Source organism: Lepidochelys olivacea (assembly GCF_965140295.1).
Source record: "Lepidochelys olivacea isolate rLepOli2 genome assembly, chromosome: 8".
Taxonomy (NCBI): domain Eukaryota; kingdom Metazoa; phylum Chordata; order Testudines; family Cheloniidae; genus Lepidochelys; species Lepidochelys olivacea.
This window is the reverse complement of record NC_140418.1, coordinates 70,749,798-70,769,123: the sequence shown is the minus strand read 5'-3', so window position 1 is coordinate 70,769,123 and position 19,326 is coordinate 70,749,798. Positions and strand designations below refer to the sequence as shown.

General features: G+C 41.7%; 2 protein-coding genes across 6 annotated transcripts in view; one reads left to right on the top strand and one right to left on the bottom strand.

Moving 5' to 3' along the window:
- Positions 1–9,422, top strand: part of TRMT13 (tRNA methyltransferase 13 homolog) — a gene marked incomplete at its 5' end in the record, with an annotated part of 20,621 nt that extends 11,199 nt beyond the window's left edge. For 2 of the 5 annotated variants that reach the window (XM_084637333.1, XM_084637331.1), the window contains 2 exons: positions 1,383–1,523; positions 8,628–9,422. In XM_084637333.1, the coding sequence (XP_084493459.1) occupies positions 1,383–1,523; positions 8,628–8,685 (199 nt within the window). In that variant the 3' untranslated portion in view covers positions 8,686–9,422. The other 3 variants (XM_084637335.1, XM_084637334.1, XM_084637332.1) reach the window with 3 other exon arrangements.
- LRRC39 (leucine rich repeat containing 39) lies at positions 678–19,326 on the bottom strand. The gene is made up of 10 exons (XM_084637336.1): positions 19,178–19,326; positions 16,777–17,034; positions 13,780–14,038; positions 12,733–12,838; positions 11,176–11,332; positions 6,596–6,732; positions 4,701–4,846; positions 3,563–3,715; positions 1,883–2,022; positions 678–755 (listed from the first exon to the last, which is right to left on the bottom strand). The coding sequence occupies exons 3-10, from the start codon at positions 13,986–13,988 to the stop codon at positions 700–702; spliced, it is 1,104 nt and encodes a 367-aa protein (XP_084493462.1). The 5' UTR covers positions 13,989–14,038; positions 16,777–17,034; positions 19,178–19,326; the 3' UTR covers positions 678–699.

Below are 19,326 nucleotides of genomic sequence, written 5' to 3'. Positions count from 1 at the left end.
GAATGGCTCATTTTACAGAAACATATCCATCTGTAGTACATGCAAATTTAAGTGACATAATAGTCTTCAAAATCTTATTCCAAAACAGTCACACTTTATCTGCATTGAAGTGCATCAGTTACAGTTTTTACAGCTTTTCTGATCTTGAACCATTTGTGCTGACTAATTCATGGTTTTTCTTTTTGGAGCTAGGCTACTTACTGTTGAAGAACGAAAGCAGATAGGTCGTCTTTGTAAACTCTTGATTGACCAGGGACGGATCAGATATTTACAACAGAGAGGGTACAATGCTGCATTACAATACTATACAGATTCTACTGTTTCCTTGGAGAATGTACTCTTGACAGCTGTACCAAGTCAATCTTCAGTACCTCAGCCAACTGCATAATGGGAGACAGATTTGGAATGGGCAGGACACAGAACTCTACAAAACTTCTCTGGATTTTTTTAAAACCTTATTCACAGATTTCAGTACTTGTACAAAAAATTTTGTAGACTTTCTGTACCTACAATAGCATTGAACTTAAATTTCTTTTGGAATCACAAGAAGATGCCAGGTGACTCCTAGCAGTGTGAAAGTCATAAGGCATTTTTGTCTCAGCACACTGCGATATTGCTGTAGTTTTCTCTGTTCAGAAGAAGTAGAATTTATATTTTCCTCCAAGTACAAAAGTTCAGTTTGGCAGGTTGTGTAATTTTTTATTCATTATCATTAATGGTGGCAGAAGCAACGGGTATACAGTTGTCCAGGTTTTCTGAAAGATAATAAATTAAAATGTAAGAAATGGATATGCTTAATAACCTGTCTCCATTTTGAACTTCATGAGGGTTTTTATCTTGTTTTCTATGCCTAGAATTTTATTTCACAAGTTCTGACTATTTGTGGAATTGGCTAAAGAAAAACATTTAGTTGGAAATCAAATGCCACCTCATTATTTTAGTAATCACCTACCCATGCATAAAGCTTTGACATGGAGAGGAATAAAATCTGAAATTGACATGATCTCTCGAGTTAACCTCTTTATTTTAGCAGTTTGTTTTAAGCTTTCATAATATGTGGGTGAACTTAATGAGATGAAATATTAATACCTGGCATCAGTGAAATTCAGTGTTCACATAATGGATATAGCAAAGGCCACTGGCTCATGATACTCTGCTAATGTAACTCAATCCTGACCTTCATTTACAGCCTCTGTGGGCAATTCATTGTCCAGTCCTTATCGCTCAGCAGACAGTGCTAGTTGATGTGCTTTGTTGTATGGCTACTTTTCCATGAGGAAATGGGGTGAAATAGCTACTTTTTTTCACTTAGGTGACTAGATCTTCCTGGAAACACCTCGTATTTCCTCATTACATGTTGGTGTTTTTCCACCTATTGGCAGGAAATGCTGGGAACTCCAGAAACTCTGTGACAAAAGCATCAGTTTCTCCTGCTACTCCCTCTTCAGTGTTTCCTACCTCGTGAGTCTTCACAGCACAGCCAAGAATGAAGGGGCAGTTGAGCTCCCCCCAGGCAAAGAAAGGTGGGGAGCCACACTCCTCTTTCTCTAAGCATATGTGTACTGTGGAGCTGGAAGGTGTAACTTCCAGTTCAAGGAGACATATCTGTTCTAGCTGTGATTAAGCTAGTGAGCTAAAAATAGAAGTGTCACCACAGTGGAACACATGGCAGGAAAGGCTTGTTAGTTAAGTATGTACCAGGATCATATTCGGGGTAACTACATTTCTGTTCTTAGCATGTTAGCTCATGTATGTCTCCTCAACCTGGAATTCACACCTTCCAGCTCCAGTGTAGATACACCCTAATTCTGCTTGACTGCATTTTAATGTTTTCTAATATTTATTATTCATACTCTAGTTACAGGCAATACAAATCTCATACCTGCTCTGCTGAGTGACTCTTGAATATACATATGCATGAACTGAATACCAAACAGTTCCCGTTCCTCCTCCTCTTCAGTATTCTTGCATGGGGGAAGTGTTACCTGCAGCTGCAGTGGGTTGTCTCTGAAGTTGACAAATCTGGTAATTCAACAGAAAACATGACTCTCGGAGGTCCTTTCCCCCCCAACAGAGAATAACTGTTTGAAAACTAAATTAGGCTTCACTGAACAGTGCTTCAGCAAAAGAAAATGTAATTAAGGGCAATTTCTCAGGACATTATCTTTCAAGTAGTTTCTCTACTTAATGGTAGTGTGTTATGTGTTTTTCTTAACTGATTTAGAAATAGTCTTCATCTGAACATTATTTACATCACTTCTTAAAATGGTTTCTGTACCAAACTTGTAGTTTGTACAGTTTAACAAGGAATCCCTATCATGTTTAATATTTTGTGCACACACTTGAAAATATAGGCCTTAGTACCTGTGATCAGTGCCAAGGCCAGTTCAAGCAAATCTAGGATCTCCAGTGAACAAATTCTGGTGTTCTTACTATCCCTATGTTTATTTAAGTACATGTTTGTACTGCACAGTAAGATAATGTTATACATTTTCATAATATTTTGACATCCGGATACAGAAGCAAATGTTCACTCTGAAACCAGAACAAAATATTAAAATTAGATCTATTGCACATGAGAATTTTTATTTTTGGTCATGAAAACCTGCTGCAGAGTTTATGCATCCCTAGATATAGTAGCATCCCCAGATAACTTGAAACTTAGGATTTGCCATACTGCATCAGACCAGGTGGGTATGAACTCAACTGGCTATCCCGAGCCCCCGCTCATGCTACCTGGCTGCACTGCTATTTTTATCGTAGTAGCTCAAGCAGCACTTGCTCAGGTACGTGTACGCAAGCTGGGAATTACACCCTCAGCTTTCAGTGGAGACATAGCCTTAGTCTGGTATCCTGTCTCTGAGAATGGTGAATACCAAATACTTAAGAGAAAGCAACAAGAACCCTGCCATAGTGAATAAAAAAACAATCTGCCCATGAGGATTCGAAATGAGTTTTCCCCTATCAGTTCCTAGTTAGCATCTTGAAGCATTAAGATTTATAGCTCACACATTTTTATCCTCAAATATAAACAGATATTCTCATTCATATCCTAACATCCTTTTTTGAAGGATTTTAGGTTCTTGACCTCACTGATACCTTGTGGCAGTGAATTCCCCAGGTGAAATGTATGTTTTATAAAAAGTTCTCCTTTTATTAGTTTCTAATTGTTGCTTTTCAATTTTTGTCCCTTGTTCTTGTGTTATGAGAGAGGCTAAAATAGTGATGCCCAACTGTTCCACTGAAAGCCAGCATCCACAACCCTCACAGATCAAGAAGAGCCTAAAGATTCCTTTAATCTTTGGGACTCTAAATATTTACATTTGCAATAAATCCATTTGGTGAAATGAAGGAACTCAATACTGTCACAAAACTTTCTGGGCCAGATTCTCACCTGGCATAAATCTGTAGTTCCACTGATTTCAATGGAGCTATACAAGTTCACACCAGCTGAGGATCTGGCTCCCTATCTCCTCTTTGTTATACAGCAGTCTGCACCATATGATGTAGGGGAATTTTTAAAGGCAGCCTTCAGGTGCCTGCAGTGTTGTTGATATTTTACCTGAGATTTGTCATTTGTTGCATGCAAGCAGGAATATCCCGGAGTTTGTTGTTGCTGAGGACAAGCGTACTCAGATTTTTCATATTACTGATGGTTTCTGGTAAATGGGTTATTTCATTCCGTTGGAGCCATAAAGTATGTAGGTTCTCCATTCTGTAGAAGTAGAGGTTTCTACAATTAATCCAGCATTAGGGAATACTTGATGATTAACTATTAATTTAAAGGAGTTGATTCACTTCAACAGTCATGTATCTGATATAAAGAATGCAGTAACGCTTAACAGTCTTGGAGCATGTGTAATTCTGTGGGCAAGTTAATGACAGAAAGGTAAGGGAGGTGTCATTTGATTCATAAAATCTACAGAATCATAATTTCAGTGATTTCATCTGAACTTTATTTATATCACTTCTTAAAACGGTTCCTATGTTGAACATGTAGTTTGTACAGTTTAACAGAGAGCTGGGCTAACTAGTGGGATGACTAAGTTTGAAGGGGATGCAGAAATTGGCATCTGCATCCTTGGCTCATGCACATGTTCAATGGTGTCACCCTACGGCATAGTAGAAGGGATGTGCTGCCCTCCCCAGCTCCACACCACTGATTGGTGGAAATTTTGATGATACAGTGTGATACATTTGAAAGCCTTTTCTCCCACAGTCACAAAATTACCAAATATGGCAAACCTAGAACAATTATGTAGAACACATGTAGATATATATTCAAGAAAAATCAACTTTTTAAATTATATTTTAACATAGGGATGCATTGATTGTCTAAAAAGGACATTAATCTTAGGAACACAGGTTAAAGATAGGTTTCAGAGTTGAAAATTTCTACAGCAAGATTTAACTTGACAACAGGAATTTAATGTCTTATGAAGTATCAACTCAGTTACAAGCAATTTTCCTTCTGAACAAAAAAAAAATTAGTTCTCGTAATGAAATATTCTGCTTTGAGATATTCCAGTTATTTTAACAGTATAAGTAGATGATGCCATTTTAGAATAAGCAGCACAATGTTAAGTAGCTTGCTTTATTTTGTTATAAAGTCAACTTTGATACTTGTTAATATTTTAGAACAGAGTTGGGTAACTAGATTTTCAGTGCAGTGGAATTAAAACTAAGAATGTTTTTTTTACCTGTCAATGGTATCAGGAAGTTGCTGAAGTTTGTTGCTCCCCATGTCTAACCATTCTAGACTTGGCATGTTCAGGAGAGCTGAAGGGATGGTAGTAAACTGGTTCATACTCAGATCTACATGGTAAAGCTTCTTTAGGTCACTGAGCTAAATAGAAAAGGGAAGACTCATTAATATGATTCCTTACTGCACAGTCTGTACAAATGTGCATTAAGTGGTGTTCTATCAGAGCTGCTATTTAACCATCTTGGCCACAAAGACAGAAAAATTCTGAAAATACAACATGTTCTGGAATCCATGCCAGACAAGTGATTCTGAGTTGTATGAGATGAGACAGAGGGCCAGAATCTCATTTACACTATTGCTCCAGTGATGTAAAGGGACTTCAGTATAAATAAGAATCTGGTCTAGAGTCTTAAAATTTTTTTTTTGTCAGGAAACATTCAGTTGACTTCATAAAATAGGGTGACCGGACAGCAAGTGTGAAAAATTGGGACAGGGAGTGGGAGGTAATAGGAGCCTATAAAAGACAAAGCCCCAAATATCAGGACTGTCCCTATAAAATCAGGACGTCTGGTCACCCTATTATAAAATATTGCTAACATTGCTAGTCAAACAACAACCAGATAAATTTGGTAATGTCTGGTATTCAGTTAATATTCTATATTTATTTATTTTAAAGCTGCCCATTTGTCAGTTTTACAGACTTAATGTTTGGACTTAATTCTGCAAGGCACTGAGCACCCTCAGTCTCCAGTAAAGTCTGTGGGAATTGAGGTTACTTTAATACCTGTCAGTGCTATAATGTTTGTAACAAATAAATATCAGAAGTATTTGGTTACTTTGTAGCCATGGGACTGATACGGAGATATGGATCCCTTTTCACATGTATGTCATCGGTTATGATTCAGCCCAGGTAAGCAGAGAGCAAAAGTTATTACACTCAGCTGTTCTGTATCTGCGAAAGGAGTTAATTCACTTCCTTGTGCACATGCAGCTGTCTGTATCACACAAATCACTATCACAAGCAGCAGTCTTTGTAGAGAGACCAGTAATTGAATGGGGAGGGAATGAACTATACCAGGGTGGCCAAACTTACTCACCCTCCAAGCCACATGACAATCTTCAGAAGTTCAAGAGATGGGATGCGCCTGCCGAGGCTCAGGGCTTCAGCCACGCAGGAGCTGCCTGGCAGAGCTCAGGGCTTCAGCCCCGCTTCTGCTGAAGCTCCAAGTGCTGGCAAGCATGCCCCACGAGGTAGAAGCCCCTAGCCCAACCTCCCTGCCGCAGGGCAGAAGCCCCAAGCTCCCCCCCAACCCCAGTCTGGTAGGCAGAGGATATGGGGGATCCGCGAGCCACACTTTAACTGTAAAATAGCCACCTATGATTCGCGAGCCACAGTTTGGCCACCCTGAACTATGCTCTCACCCTTAAAGGTGACTTCTCTAAGGTCATACTTGAGCCAGTGGACCAGATCCTCAGCTGGTGTAAAACAGCATAGTTTAATTAAAATCAATGGCCTGATGCCAGTTTACACCAGCTAAGCTGCTGGCCTATTATTTATATACTCCCCTGTAAGCCTTTGCAAAATTAGGCTCAGTTCCTGCCAAAATTTAGTTACTCATATGGTTAGTCCCATTGGCTCCCATGGAACTACTCATATAAACAAAGTTTATGCATATTGTTAAATATTTGTAAAATCAATGTTTTAAAAATAAAGTGAAAACAACCCATCTGTTGGACAGTTCGTGCAAGACTTTCCAGTGGAAGTGTACTATGTCATTTTAAAGTCTAGAAGAAAACAGAAGTTCACATTTTTTTCCTGAGAATAATTTTTTTAGCTAGTGAAAACATTTAATAGATACCTATAAATAAAAGTAATGGTTCTTCTCAAACCTGAAGTGGAAGGTCACAGATATCCCTGTTCACAGCCAGTTCCAGTCTTCCCAGGCTGATGCAGTTACTTAGCTCTTTCGGAACAGACTTAATTTTATTATAACTGAGAAGCAGCTCTTGGAGGTTAGGCAGTTGGCCTGCAAAGGCAATAATCAAAGAGAATGCACCTGAATATTGGGTCTGAGGAATAAATTAAACCTTTCAGCTGTGAAGTACAGGGGTTAAACCTTACTGTATTGTGTTGGCTCATTAGCGTAGTGTGAGTGCTCTTGGTCTACTTGAAATAAAGACGCAGTTAATGAAAATTATGGGATTTGGTGTGACAGCTGCTTAATCCAGAAGCAGTGCTCCAACTGAGGCCTGGTCTACACTATGGGGTTAGGTCGAATTTAGCCGCATTAGGTCGATTTAAGAATGACTGCGTTCACGCAACCAACCCCATTCCATCGACCTAAAGGGCTCTTAAAATGGACTTTTGTACTCCTCCCTGACGAGGGAAGTAGCGCTAAAATAGACCTTGCTGGGTCGAATTTGGGGTAATGTGGACGCAAATCGACGGTATTGGCCTCTGGGAGCTATCCCAGAGTGCTCCATTGTGACTGCTCTGGACAGCACTTTGAACTCTGATGCACTAGCCAGGTACACAGGAAAAGCCCCAGGAACTTTTGAATTTCATTTCCTGTTTGGTCAGTGTGGCAAACTCAGCAGCACTGGTGACCATGCAGTCCCCCCAGAATTGCAAACGAGCTCCAGCATGGACCAAAAGGGAGACACTGGATCTGATTGCTGTATGGGGAGAAGCATCTGTGCAGGCCAAACTCCGATCAAAAAGAAGAAATGCAAATATATTTGCCAAAATCTCACACGGCATGTTGGACACAGGCTACAATAGGGACACACAGCAGTGCTGCTTGAAAGTTAAGGAGCTCAGGCAAGCCTACCAAAAGACAAAGGAGGCAAACGGTTGCTCCGGGTCAGAGCCCCATACATGCCGCTTCTATGATCAGCTGCATGGCATTCTAGGAGGGGATCCTACCACTACCCCACCACGGTCTGTCGACACCTCCAAGGGGGGAGTCTCACACAACAGGGAGGAGGATTTGGGGGATGAGGAGGAGGAGAATGCACAGCAGGCAAGCGGTGAATCCGTTCTCCCCAGCAGCCAGGACCTTTTCATCACCCTGGAGCCAATACCCTCCCTAGCGGGATCCCCGACCCCAAAGCCAGAGAAGGCACCTCTGGTGAGTGAACATTTGTAACTACAGTACAGGGTTTAAAAGCAATTGTGTTTAATGTTTGATTTGCCCTGAAGAATTGGGATGATCTCCTGGAGGTACTCTGAAAGCCTTTGCAGAAGGTTTCTGGGGAGGGCTGCCTTATTTCCTCCTCCACGGTATGACACTTTACCACACCAAGTATTCTGGAATCACTGCAGCACAAAGCATGGCAGCAAATGGTCCTGGGTTTTGGTCGCATTCAAGCAACATTCGGTCTATATCTTTCTGTGTTAGCCTCAGTAGAGTGATATCATTCATGGTCACCTGGTTGAAATAGGGGAATTTTTGTAAGGGAACAGTAAAAGGACCCTGTTCATGCTGGGCTGTTTGCGCTTGGCTAAAAGGGATCATCCTGGAGAACAGACACATGGTGGGGTGGGGGGAGGCGTGTGCTGCACATCCACCCGAAAACCGCAACCCCTCCTTTTAAATGTGAAACCCAATCCATTGCTTGCTCTGGGAAAGGAGGGCACTGCAGTTTGAAAACATTCCCACATGTTATGAAGGCATAAGAAGCCAACCCTGCGTATCAAAAGGCTTACCATGGCTGACTGGAAACCGAATTCTGTTGCCCAGCCGTGTGTGATGTGTCACCCTACCGGCAGGTGCGCACTATAAACGGTCAAATGGGACCTTGTATCTAAAGCATATGTGCTGTCTGCTGTGAATTGCTTGACTCACTGTGGAAGAGTCTCCCTTTTGTTCTCTGAAATGTATCATCTTAAATTTTACTCTCCCTTTTTATCTCTTCCCAGGTGCAAATGTTTCTACGCTCCCCCTATCATCTCCGTCCCAGAGGCTATCGCAGATTAGAAGGCAAAAAAAACGCACTCGCAATGACATGTTTTCCGAGCTCATGCAGTCCTCCCGTACTGATAGGGCACAGCTTAATACATGGAGGCATTCAGTGGCAGAGACCAGGAAAGAATTAAGTGAGCGCAAAGAGCAGAGGCAGGACGCGATGCTGAGGCTAATGGGGGAGCAAACGGACATGATGAAAGGTTTCAGAGTAGCAGCCATGTTAGTCTGTATTTGCAAAAAGAAAAGGAGTACTTGTGGCACCTTAGAGACTAACAGATTTATTTGAGGATAAGCTTTCGTGAGCTACAGTGCATCCGATGAAGTGAGCTGTAGCTCACGAAAGCTTATGCGCAAATAAATTTGTTAGTCTCTAAGGTGCCACAAGTACTCCTTTTCTTTTTGGACATGATGAAGTGTCTGTTGGGGGAGCAAACGGAGATGATGAAGCATCTGTTGGAGCTGCAGGAAAGCCAACAAGAGCACAGACCCCTGCTGCATAACCGCATGCCGTCCTCCCCAAGTTCCATGGCCACCTCACCCAGATGCCCAAAAACATGGGGGGCGAGGCTCTGCGCACCCAGCCACTCCACTCCAGAGGATGGCCCAAGCAACAGAAGGCTGTCATTCAAACAGTTTGATTTTTAGCGTGGCTACAATAAACAATGTGGCCTTGTCCTTCCCTTCTCCCGCACCCCACCTGGGCTACCTTGTCCGTTATCTCATTTTTGTTTTAATTAATAAAGAAAGAATGCATGGTTTCAAAACAATAGTTACTTTATTTAGAAGTGGGGAGGGTGGTTGGCTTACAGGGAATTAAAATGAGCAAAGGGGGTGGGTTTGCATCAAGAAGAAACACACACAACTGACACACCGAAGCCTGGCCAGTCATGAAACTGGTTTTCAAAGCCTCTCTGATGCACAGTGCGCCTTGCCATGCTCTTCTAATTACCCTGCTGTCTGGCTGCTCAAAATCGGACACCAGGCAATTTGCCTCAACCTCCCACCCTGTCATAAATGTCTTCCCCCTTACTCTCACAGATATTATGGAGCACACAGCAAGCAGCAATAACAATAGGAATGTTGGTTGCGTTGAGGTCTGATCTAGTCAGCAAACAGCGCCAGCAAGCTTTTAAACATCCAAAGGCACATTCTTCCACCATTCTGCTCTTGCTCAGCCTATAGTTGAACTGCTCCTTACTACTGTCCAGGCTGCCTGTGTAAGGCTTCATGAGCCATGGGAGCAAGGGGTAGGCTGGATCCCCAAGGATAACTATTGGCATTTCAACATCCCAATGGTAATTTTCTGGTCTGGGAAGTAAGTCCCTTCTTGCAGCTGCTTGAACAGCCCGGAGTTCCTAAATATGCGAGCGTCATTCATCTTTCTTGGCCATCCCACGTTGATGTCGGTGAAATGTCCCTTGTGATCCACCAGTGCTTGCAGCACCATTGAGAAGTACCCCTTGGGGTTCACATACTGGTTGGCAAGGTGGTCCAATGCCAAGATGGGGATATGCGTTCTATCGCCCCACCACAGTTTGGGAACCCCATTGCAGCAAAGCCATCCAGTATGACCAGCACATTTCCCAGAGGTACTACCCTTGATAACAGAACATCAATGATTGCATTGGCTGCTTGGATCACAGCAGCCCCCACAGTAGACTTGCCCACTCCAAATTGATTCCCGACTGACTGGTAGCTGTCTGGCGTTGCAAGCTTCCACATGGCTATCGCCACTCGCTTCTCAACTGTCAGGGCAGCTCTCATCTTGGTATTCCTGCACTTCAGGGTGGGGGACAGCAACTCACAGAGTTCCAGGAAAGTGGCCTTATGCGTGCAAAAGTTTCACAGCCACTGTGAATCATCCCATACCTGCAACACTATGTGGTCCCACCAGTCTGCGCTTGTTTGCCTGGCCCAGAATCGGTGTTCCACTGTATCAACCAGCCCCACTGCCACCATGAGGTCCCAATTGCCACAGCCCATGCTTTCAGGAACATCTGTGTCCATGTCCTCATCAAAATCCTCCTCTTGCTAGCATCTCTTAGCCTGGTTCTGTGTATACTCCAGGATAATGCGCAATGTGTTTACAATGCTCACAACAGCAGCGGTGACGGTGAGCTGAGCGTGCTCCATGCTTGCAGTGGTATGGCGTCTGCACGGGTAACCCAGGAAAAAAGGCACAAAATGATTGTCTACCGTTGCTTTCACGGCGGGAGGGGCGACTTAAGACATACCCAAAACCACCTGCAACAATGTATTTGCCCCATCAGGCACTGGGAGCTTAACCCAGAATTCCAATGGGCAGCAGAGACTGCAGAAACTGTGGGATAGCTCTGTAAGTCGATCCTAGCCACGGTAGTGAGGACGCACTCCGCCGACTTAATGCGCTTAGTGGAGACATACGCAATCGACTGTATAAAATCGACCTAATTTCGTAGTGTAGACATACCCCCAGTAACATAGAATGGCTTGTTTTTGTTGTTGTTTTTAAATACCACTTACCAATCTCTTTAGGTACCTTTTCAATGGCATTTCGGGATAGGTCCAGTACAATGAGATTTTGAAACCTTCCAATGAATTCAGGAATTTTCACCAAACTAATTCTGTGAAGCTGCCATTCCTGGAGGTGGTTCAGTTTCAGTAAGCAAGAAGGTAACATCTAAAAATAATAAAAAATAAAATCAGAAGGAAATTCCACTGAGTTTATGGAATGACAATAGACTAATTGTTAGTATAGGAAGATTTTGGAAAAATGGACATTTAGAGTTACGCTAGAGAGGAAGGAAACAGTTTTGTTTTTCTGATCAGTAGACCATATAACATGCAAAAATTAATTCCCATTACACCTCAAGAATAACCAGCCCTTCTGTTTGCACCCAGAACTTAGGCACCTGCACTGCTAAGACAGCAATGCAAGATCCCAGAACCAAAACAAACAAAAATGTTTGAACTTAAATGATGTTTAGTGTCTGTCATGTGGATTTTATAACATCTGTTCAAAACAAAATGACATTGTTAGGTAACTGCACTGTAGAATGTATTTACATGTTTTATGTTTAAAAAGGTATATTTTATATACCTATAACTTCCAAGATTGTACAACATTTCTAAATAATTGCTTGCTATAAAATGATTATAGAATAGATTTAGTAATTTAGTTTGAAATTCAATGCTCTGAGTGGGTTATACAGGATTTGTGTGGGATGGAGGGACTGTGGTTTGTAGGGAATTAAATCTTTCCCAAACTGCTGTGTAAGACATATCACCTCCCTGGACTGGAGCAGGCACCATGGCTGTTACAGTGTAAGCTGAAGTCACACCTTCACCAGCCTGTACCTGATCCAACTCCCATCAGTGCCAATGGAAAGATTCCCAATGACTTAACAGGAAAATTGGCTCAGGCATCTTGTCTTCAACTTCTCCTTCATGGTGGACACTGGAACTAGCATAAAGCCAGTACTGCAACCTGCAGGGTCCACCCTGCCACATACTCTGCAGCTGCCCACCTTTCATGCACTGGAACCATAGTGGTCCCACTGTTCTGAGAGCCTCTATGCCATTGGATGAATTTCACCCTTAGAAAGAGAAGAGAAAAAACCCCAAGAAATCTTTTCATTTTCACGTTTACAACACGTGACTTTCACATTACAATATATATCTGTGTAGTTCTGGGGCATTAGCAAAATTAATACTTCTTGAATGAAATGCATAAGACATAAAATACCATTAAGTTTTCCTGTTCATGTTGGAAGACTTTCTGGGCTGTGGGTTAGTGGTGAAATTACTTAGCATTCAATATTCTTCTGTTAGAATAAGCAAGTTTAGTTTCAATACAATCAGGTTTTATTTACATTCACAGCAATAATTCAACTCTCTGTCCCTGATCATCTGTGTACTGTGCTGAGCATATTGTGGGTACTTAATAGAGGAAAAGTAAGATAAGTAATATAATATAATATAATATAATATAAAAGTAATATAAGCTGGGCTAAAGATGTAAAATAGCTTAACTCTGTAATCACTAACCATGCAACCCAAACAATTTCCTATTAATATTACCTTCCATTCTTCTTGTTCTATCTTTAATATAACCCTTCCATCTTCAGTGATGACTTTTTCTTTGAGCTTGGCTAAACTGACTCTTTCTTCCCAGACAAGCGTCAGTCTACAAAACAAAGAACTCTTTTTAGTTGTGCAGCTATTAATATGAGCAACATTTACTATCCTATTTTGATTGCCTCTTTTTGGCGAGAAGCCTTCATGGAGGTCAGACAAGTATTTATCTTCATGGGATGCTAGATACACTTTGGGAGGGCTGAAAATGTAGCAGTTCATTGGCTTAGAGCATTTACAGGCATTCTAATGTTTTGGGTAGTGTAAAATGTTTTGCAATTCTGTGAAATCATATTTTAAAATCTGTATGAAGTAAATTATTTTATAGAGATAAACTAACTTCTTCCATCAAGTTTTATAATGTTTCACCAAGAACAACAGGGGAAAAAAATAATGTAAGGGGACTGACCCAAAGATCATTCATTTTAAGGGAAGCTTGTAGTTTTTTTATGGGTGGGAGAAGCACTAAACTTCCTTAATCTTTTCATTTACACAGCCTCTAGCTGCTATAACATAGATTATCCATCCACAGACAGTAATCTGGTCACAGACAAAGGAGAGTTGACTTCTTTACATCCATATGTATGAAGTCCGCTTGAATTCAAGTAAAGTTCATGCAAGTCATCATAGACTAATAACTAAAGTTAAGAGAGCAAAATAATATTAAGTGGAGACTGTTTCTAAATGGAGGGCACTTGTCAACAACTCGTGCTATAAAAACATGAAGAATTTCTTTAACACTAGTGCAGCTCTATGAAGACAGTGGACACTACTGTAGTTTGATATATATGCCAGCAAAATCAACAGATGCACTAATTTCTATCTTCAGTTGAACGTAATTCTCCGGTAGACCTGAGTCTACAATCAGATTCCTTTCAATGAGAATTTTAAAACCTCAAAAATTGCAGGATTGGATCTTGCATGTTCCAGAAAAGACCAACCATATCTCCTGTGTTTAGTTTCACATTTCTTCCTAACTGCTTAGGAACATACCTGCCTACAGCCCTCTGTCTGAATTCCTTTTCCTTCCGTAGTTCTTCATTTATTTTCTGAATTCTCACTTCCCAAAGTGTCTTAACAGCAGAGAACGAGCCAATGCATGGTGCAGTTTCAGTCATGGTTCTTACACATTCCAGTTCAGCCATAGGTATCTGCTTTTGAATAGTAGTACACTGATTGCCAGCATCATTATAATCCAACATATGAGCTGGACATGCCAGGAGGAGACATCAAGGTAAAAAAATTGATATGCCTGTTTGATTAATTAAACACAGTCAATCAGTAAGCAGAGCTGATGGAACTCACGTCAACTGACTCCTGTCACGTATATAGAATATTTAATCATGTGTTCCTAGTTACCTCGTCATATAATACAAGAATAAGGAGAGAAGAACAGCCAGACCAAAGGTCCATCTAGCCCAGTATCCTGTCTTCCGACAGTGACCAATGCCAGGTGCCCCAAAGGGAATGAACAGAACAGGTAATCATCAAGTGATCCATCCCCTGTCACGCATTCCCAGCTTCTGGCAAAGAGAGGCTAGGGACACCATCCCTGCCCATCCTGGCTAATAGCCTTTGGGGGATCGATCTTCCATGAACTTATCTAGTTATTTTTTGAACCCTGTTATAGTCTTGGCCATCACAACATCCTCTGGCAAGGAGTTCCACAGGTTGACTGTGCATAGTGTGGAAAAATACTTCCTTTTGTTTGTTTTAAACCTGCTGCCTATTAATTTCATTTGGAGATCCCTAGTTCTTGTGTTATGAGGAGTAAATAACACTTCCTTATTTACTTTCTCCATACCAGTCATGACTTTATAGACCTCTATCATATCCCCCCTTAGTTGTCTCTTTTCCCAGTCTTATTAATCTCTCCTCATACGGAAGCCGTTCCATACCCCTAATAATTTTTGTTGCTCTTTTCTGACCCTTTTCCAATTCCAATATTCAATTAAGTTGAAAGGTAAAAACAGCGAGAAGATCATACATTCCACTCAGCACAGAATTAGCCTGTGGAATTCACTGCCATGAGCTGTCATTGAGTCCAAGAGCTTGGTAGGATTCAAAAAAGGTCAGAGTCTAATACAGATTATGAGAACATCCACAGTGACATAAACCAAGATTAAAAAGTATAAGGGTTAACCTTTATGCTTCAGGGGATCAGTCAACCAATAATTGCCTGGGGTTAGGAAGAAAGCTGCCATATAGGCCAGCTACTAATAATAGCCTGTTCGAAGGCTTCTTGAACATTCTGGTACTGGTGCCTGACAGGAAGGACACCTAGTCATTCCTGTGCTCCTGCCTGGAACGGTTCCTCTCAGCCACTCTTGTATCGGGTTTTTGTATTCTAGTAATGGGCTAGAACCATGAAGTTCAGATCTGGCACTGAACTCTCCCAAAGTTTGGGGCAGGGTTAGATTGGGCATATAGATTTGCAGGTCTCTGTAGTAATGCTAAGCCCACACTAAACATTGCATCTCATTTTTTATTATAAATGCCTCCTACTTGGTGGGAGAGAGAGAGGGAATACTGTCTCAAACACCCCGCTCCAGTCTGAAAAGCCTGAGAACGTTTTTTTTCCAGCCAGATAGACAGCTTGCCCTCCAACAACGAAAGGGAAATATCAATCTTTTCCCTATAAGTATCTTTCTTCCAATGGCCAGTGCAGAGTCACTTGTCTGAAGGAATCTTTCCCAGCATGCTTTTCTTTTAGCTGGCCTTTTAAAGGTGGCAGAGCCAAACCAGCTGCTGCACTACAATGGCTATTTGGTACCTACTTGCTAGATATTTCTGCAGCCAAGCTGATAATGTTTTCCCTTTCTCCTATGTTTTCCCTTTCTCTTATTATTGCAGTGGTGTATCAATAGCCAGATTGTATATAGGGACTTACATCAAAGAAATATAGAAGAATACAAACAGGTAGAAAAAGTATAAAGAAATGAAGACTTGAAAATGGCTCCTCATTGGAAAGAACGTATAGACTGGAGAATGAAGTTCCTCTGGAGCTACAATGATGTAAAAAAGAATTTGGCCCAACTATTTTTGCACTGCTAATGCTTAACGTGCTGTCAGAATAGAAGCTGTTGAGGGGAAGATGGAGGTTTTGACAGCTGGGGCTGCTGATGCCCAGGAAGGTGTGAGAGGTAGTTTAGTTTTGGCACTCCCAAAAAGTAGCTAAGGCTTTTTTTGCAATGGAGAATGGATGCATCTTCCTCTTCTTCTCTCCCCCCCATGGGTATGAACACAAACATCCTGATGTATATTCAGGGATTAACTCCCCACCCCAGTAGCCCTTACCAGTAACCAGCTATGCACTGCTCCTCATCCCAGTATCTGCGTTTGCACCCAACATGACTATACACATTAGCTAAAGGTTTCTGTTAAATGATTCATAACTGAATTTAAATTATTATTAGTAGGCTTCAGAGTTAACTCTCATGGAGACAGCTCAGTCAGTTCCTGCTTCTCATAACTATTATTTTAGGCTGTTTGGAGACTGGGAAAACAACATTCCAGCAGTTGACATTCAGTTCAAATTCTTGTACTATAAACTTATGTCATGTCAGGAACTGTGTTTGCTACCTAACTTAAGGGGCCCCCAGCCCCTGACTGGGACTTCCAATGCTACTTGTAATACTAAAAATTTGAAGGTTCTGTGGCAGATGGTGGATTCTTCAGTAAATTGCACAGCTACAGAAATCATGGAACACATGTGATCCCAAGTATAGGCTTTTGTTTTCAAACAGATGTAAGTATGTAACGAGAAGACTATGAAAAGCTGAAAGAAGAACGTTTTGACCCCACCCTTTATCCTTCTTTCTGGTAGACATGATAATACAATAGCGATCATGAACTGCCAGCAATTCAGAAGTGCATTCACAATTTTAGCTGTAAAATAACTGCAAATGTACTGTCTTGTAACCAGAGCTCCTGCCCATGATCACCTCCCCACATTCACTTCCAGACATATGGAAGCATTTTAGAACTTACCTAAATCATTTGCTGTATTCACAGATTTTCCACGACTCATTGATTTCTATGCAAGAGCAGAGCGAGGTTATGAATCTTTTCTGTGTTACTAATGTCTGTCTCTGATACAGACTCCAATTAAGTGAAATGTAATGCCAGCCCAGTTCTAATTTTAATCCATGACATTGCTGGGATATCACATGGGACTACTTTGCAAAGCCACAGAGCATTTACCACTGAATGTCTTGCCATTTTTTGGAACACAATAAGCTGTATAAACTGTTTATGGAATAAACAAACACAACAAACACAAATATCAATACTTGTGATCAAAAAGAACCAGTTAATATATTTGCTATGCCAAATAACACAAATCTAAACAAACTAGATTAGAGTTAGAATGACAATAGTTTGCTTTATACTGGCAATGCTTTGCTGCAAATAACACAGTTACAGAAAAATATTAAATATTTGGCTACTGTGAAAAGTATTATAAAGCAAAATTAAATCCTAAAATGCACTATATTTGGAAGAAAAAAGAGTTGCTTTATATTGTTCTGCTCAGTTACACTTGTAGTAAATTTAAACATTTGTGAAATTCCCAGACACTCTGCTATGCAGTTCTTTCTTTTCACAATAAAGTCCAGGGTACCCGCTGAACAGCGATAGTACTGAACCAAGAAGTAGTTCACTCAGTGCTTCTGGATGCAGAAGGAAGAATTTGAGATGTTTTGTTTTTGCTGGTTTTGGGTTTTTTTTTAAAAACTTTCATAAAGGGCCATATTGTCCTCCATGCAGGAAAAACCTGCAAAGGAAACTGAGTTTTACCTTGCAGGTATGATCCATCATGGGAGCTTGGATTAGTACAGGCAGAAGTTCGTCCTCTAAAACAGTGGTCTCCAAACTGGGGTGCGCGAGATTATTCCAGGGGGGGCGCAGCAGCAGTAGTGCCGCCGGATGGCCCTTCACTGTTTTTTTTTCTTTGGCGGCAGCTCTGCACGTCTGCGGCTGGTGTTCCCCTCTCGTGGCCCACCTGCAGCAGGTCTTCCATTCTTCTTCCGTGGGTGGCGCGCCTGCGGCAGGTCTTCCAGTCTTCTTCCGTCTCAGGCAGGTCACCCTGGGGGTGTGCGAGCCAAAAAGTTTGGAGACCACTGCTCTAAAATGAGGGCTTTGTTGAAATCAGTATGAATCACAGGACACACAGCTCTCTGATGACCATCTGCTTTTCCCAAGGCAGTATAGTTCTCTCAGGAGAGTTTTGCTATTCTCTGGGACCATGGGTCTCGCTCTCTGGGAATAGGGATGTCATTAAGTTAAGAGAAAACCAGTGTACGACCAGTATGACAAGATCATAACTATATTAGGCTTCACAATCCCAGTGGAAATAAAGGGATGTGATGCTGTGGGGATTGGTCTCCCGCTCCGCTCCCTTTTCAGTCAGAAATCCCAACAGCTCATAGAACCTGCACAGAGGTTTCCACAGGATCAGGAGAAAGGGGAACTTGCATAGGGGATGCTGCTGTCCCTCCCTTCTACACTCCCACCCAAGCAGTACTTGACTGTGCTCCTGTTTGCATGACAATTCCATCTGATAAATATTAAAGGTGACCTTTCTGGGAAGTGGGGTGTGTCTCTCTACCTCAAAAAAGAAGCAGGCCACAACCTCATGGATCCTCCAAGAGCTGAGCACATCTCAGACATGGCTTCTGGAGAGGTCTATCCCCAGAGATTCTGTGCCCCTACGCTGGCTCAGGGGCCCCCCTCTTTGAGCTCCATGAAAGCACAGTCCCAACCTCAGGCATCCCTGGGACCTCCTGTGAAGTCTAACCCCTGCACTGATTCCCAATGGGCTTAAGGGAATTGTGCACCCGGTTCCCAGCTCTGCCTATCTTGCCCACAGCCCATTGGATCCCAAGAGAGGGCTGTCTGAAGAACGGGACAGAAACCACAGATCACTGTTTGAAATAGAATCAGTAAAACGATGTCCTCCTTAATGACATTGCCCAAAAGAGTGCTTGTGAAGACAGTTTTTGTAATGTGGATTCATAACCACTATGTCAAATCCTCATCAAATGGCCATGATTTCCTGTCACTACCAACCTGGGCCAGATTAGAACTGGTTCCATGTGAAGGTAAAAGGCTCCATAATCCATCACCAACCCCCTGATCCCTGTTCGTTCCCCCCACATCCATTTTTAAAGATACCAACTGTACTCACTTTTCATTCTCTAAGATTTTTCTCTAATCTAGTTATTGAAAACTTTCCCTGTTTCCTTCCTGATTTAATTAACTACTCAGATAATTAGAGATGATTGCAGAAGATAGACTGCCCATTTTGTTAAGGATTTGACAGACAAAAATAGAAATCTGGCTGCCTTTGCTGGCAGAGTAGTTTAATCTATGTAAGGTATTTCTAAGGCACCTATCATGTTGTATCATTCCTTCAGCCCTTCAATTTGGTTCTCATCCACGGTCATAAGGTTTTTCACATGCTTCATTTGGATTGCAGCACTACAGCAATACAATTGATGGTGAGTAGCCTTTAGTCCGTGTCCTTTTGATAAGTCTCAC

What these genes read in the sequence shown, in the direction of transcription:
- LRRC39 (XM_084637336.1), bottom strand. Translation starts at nt 13,988, where the DNA reads ATGTTGGATTATAATGATGCTGGCAATCAGTGTACTACTATTCAAAAG. An exon ending in TCTGTGACCTTCCACTTCAG is followed by an intron (nt 4,847 to 6,595) that starts GTTTGAGAAGAA and finishes TTTTCTATTTAG; the next exon opens with CTCAGTGACCTAAAGAAGCT. An exon ending in CTTCCTGATACCATTGACAG is followed by an intron (nt 3,716 to 4,700) that starts GTAAAAAAAACA and finishes CTACTTCTACAG; the next exon opens with AATGGAGAACCTACATACTT.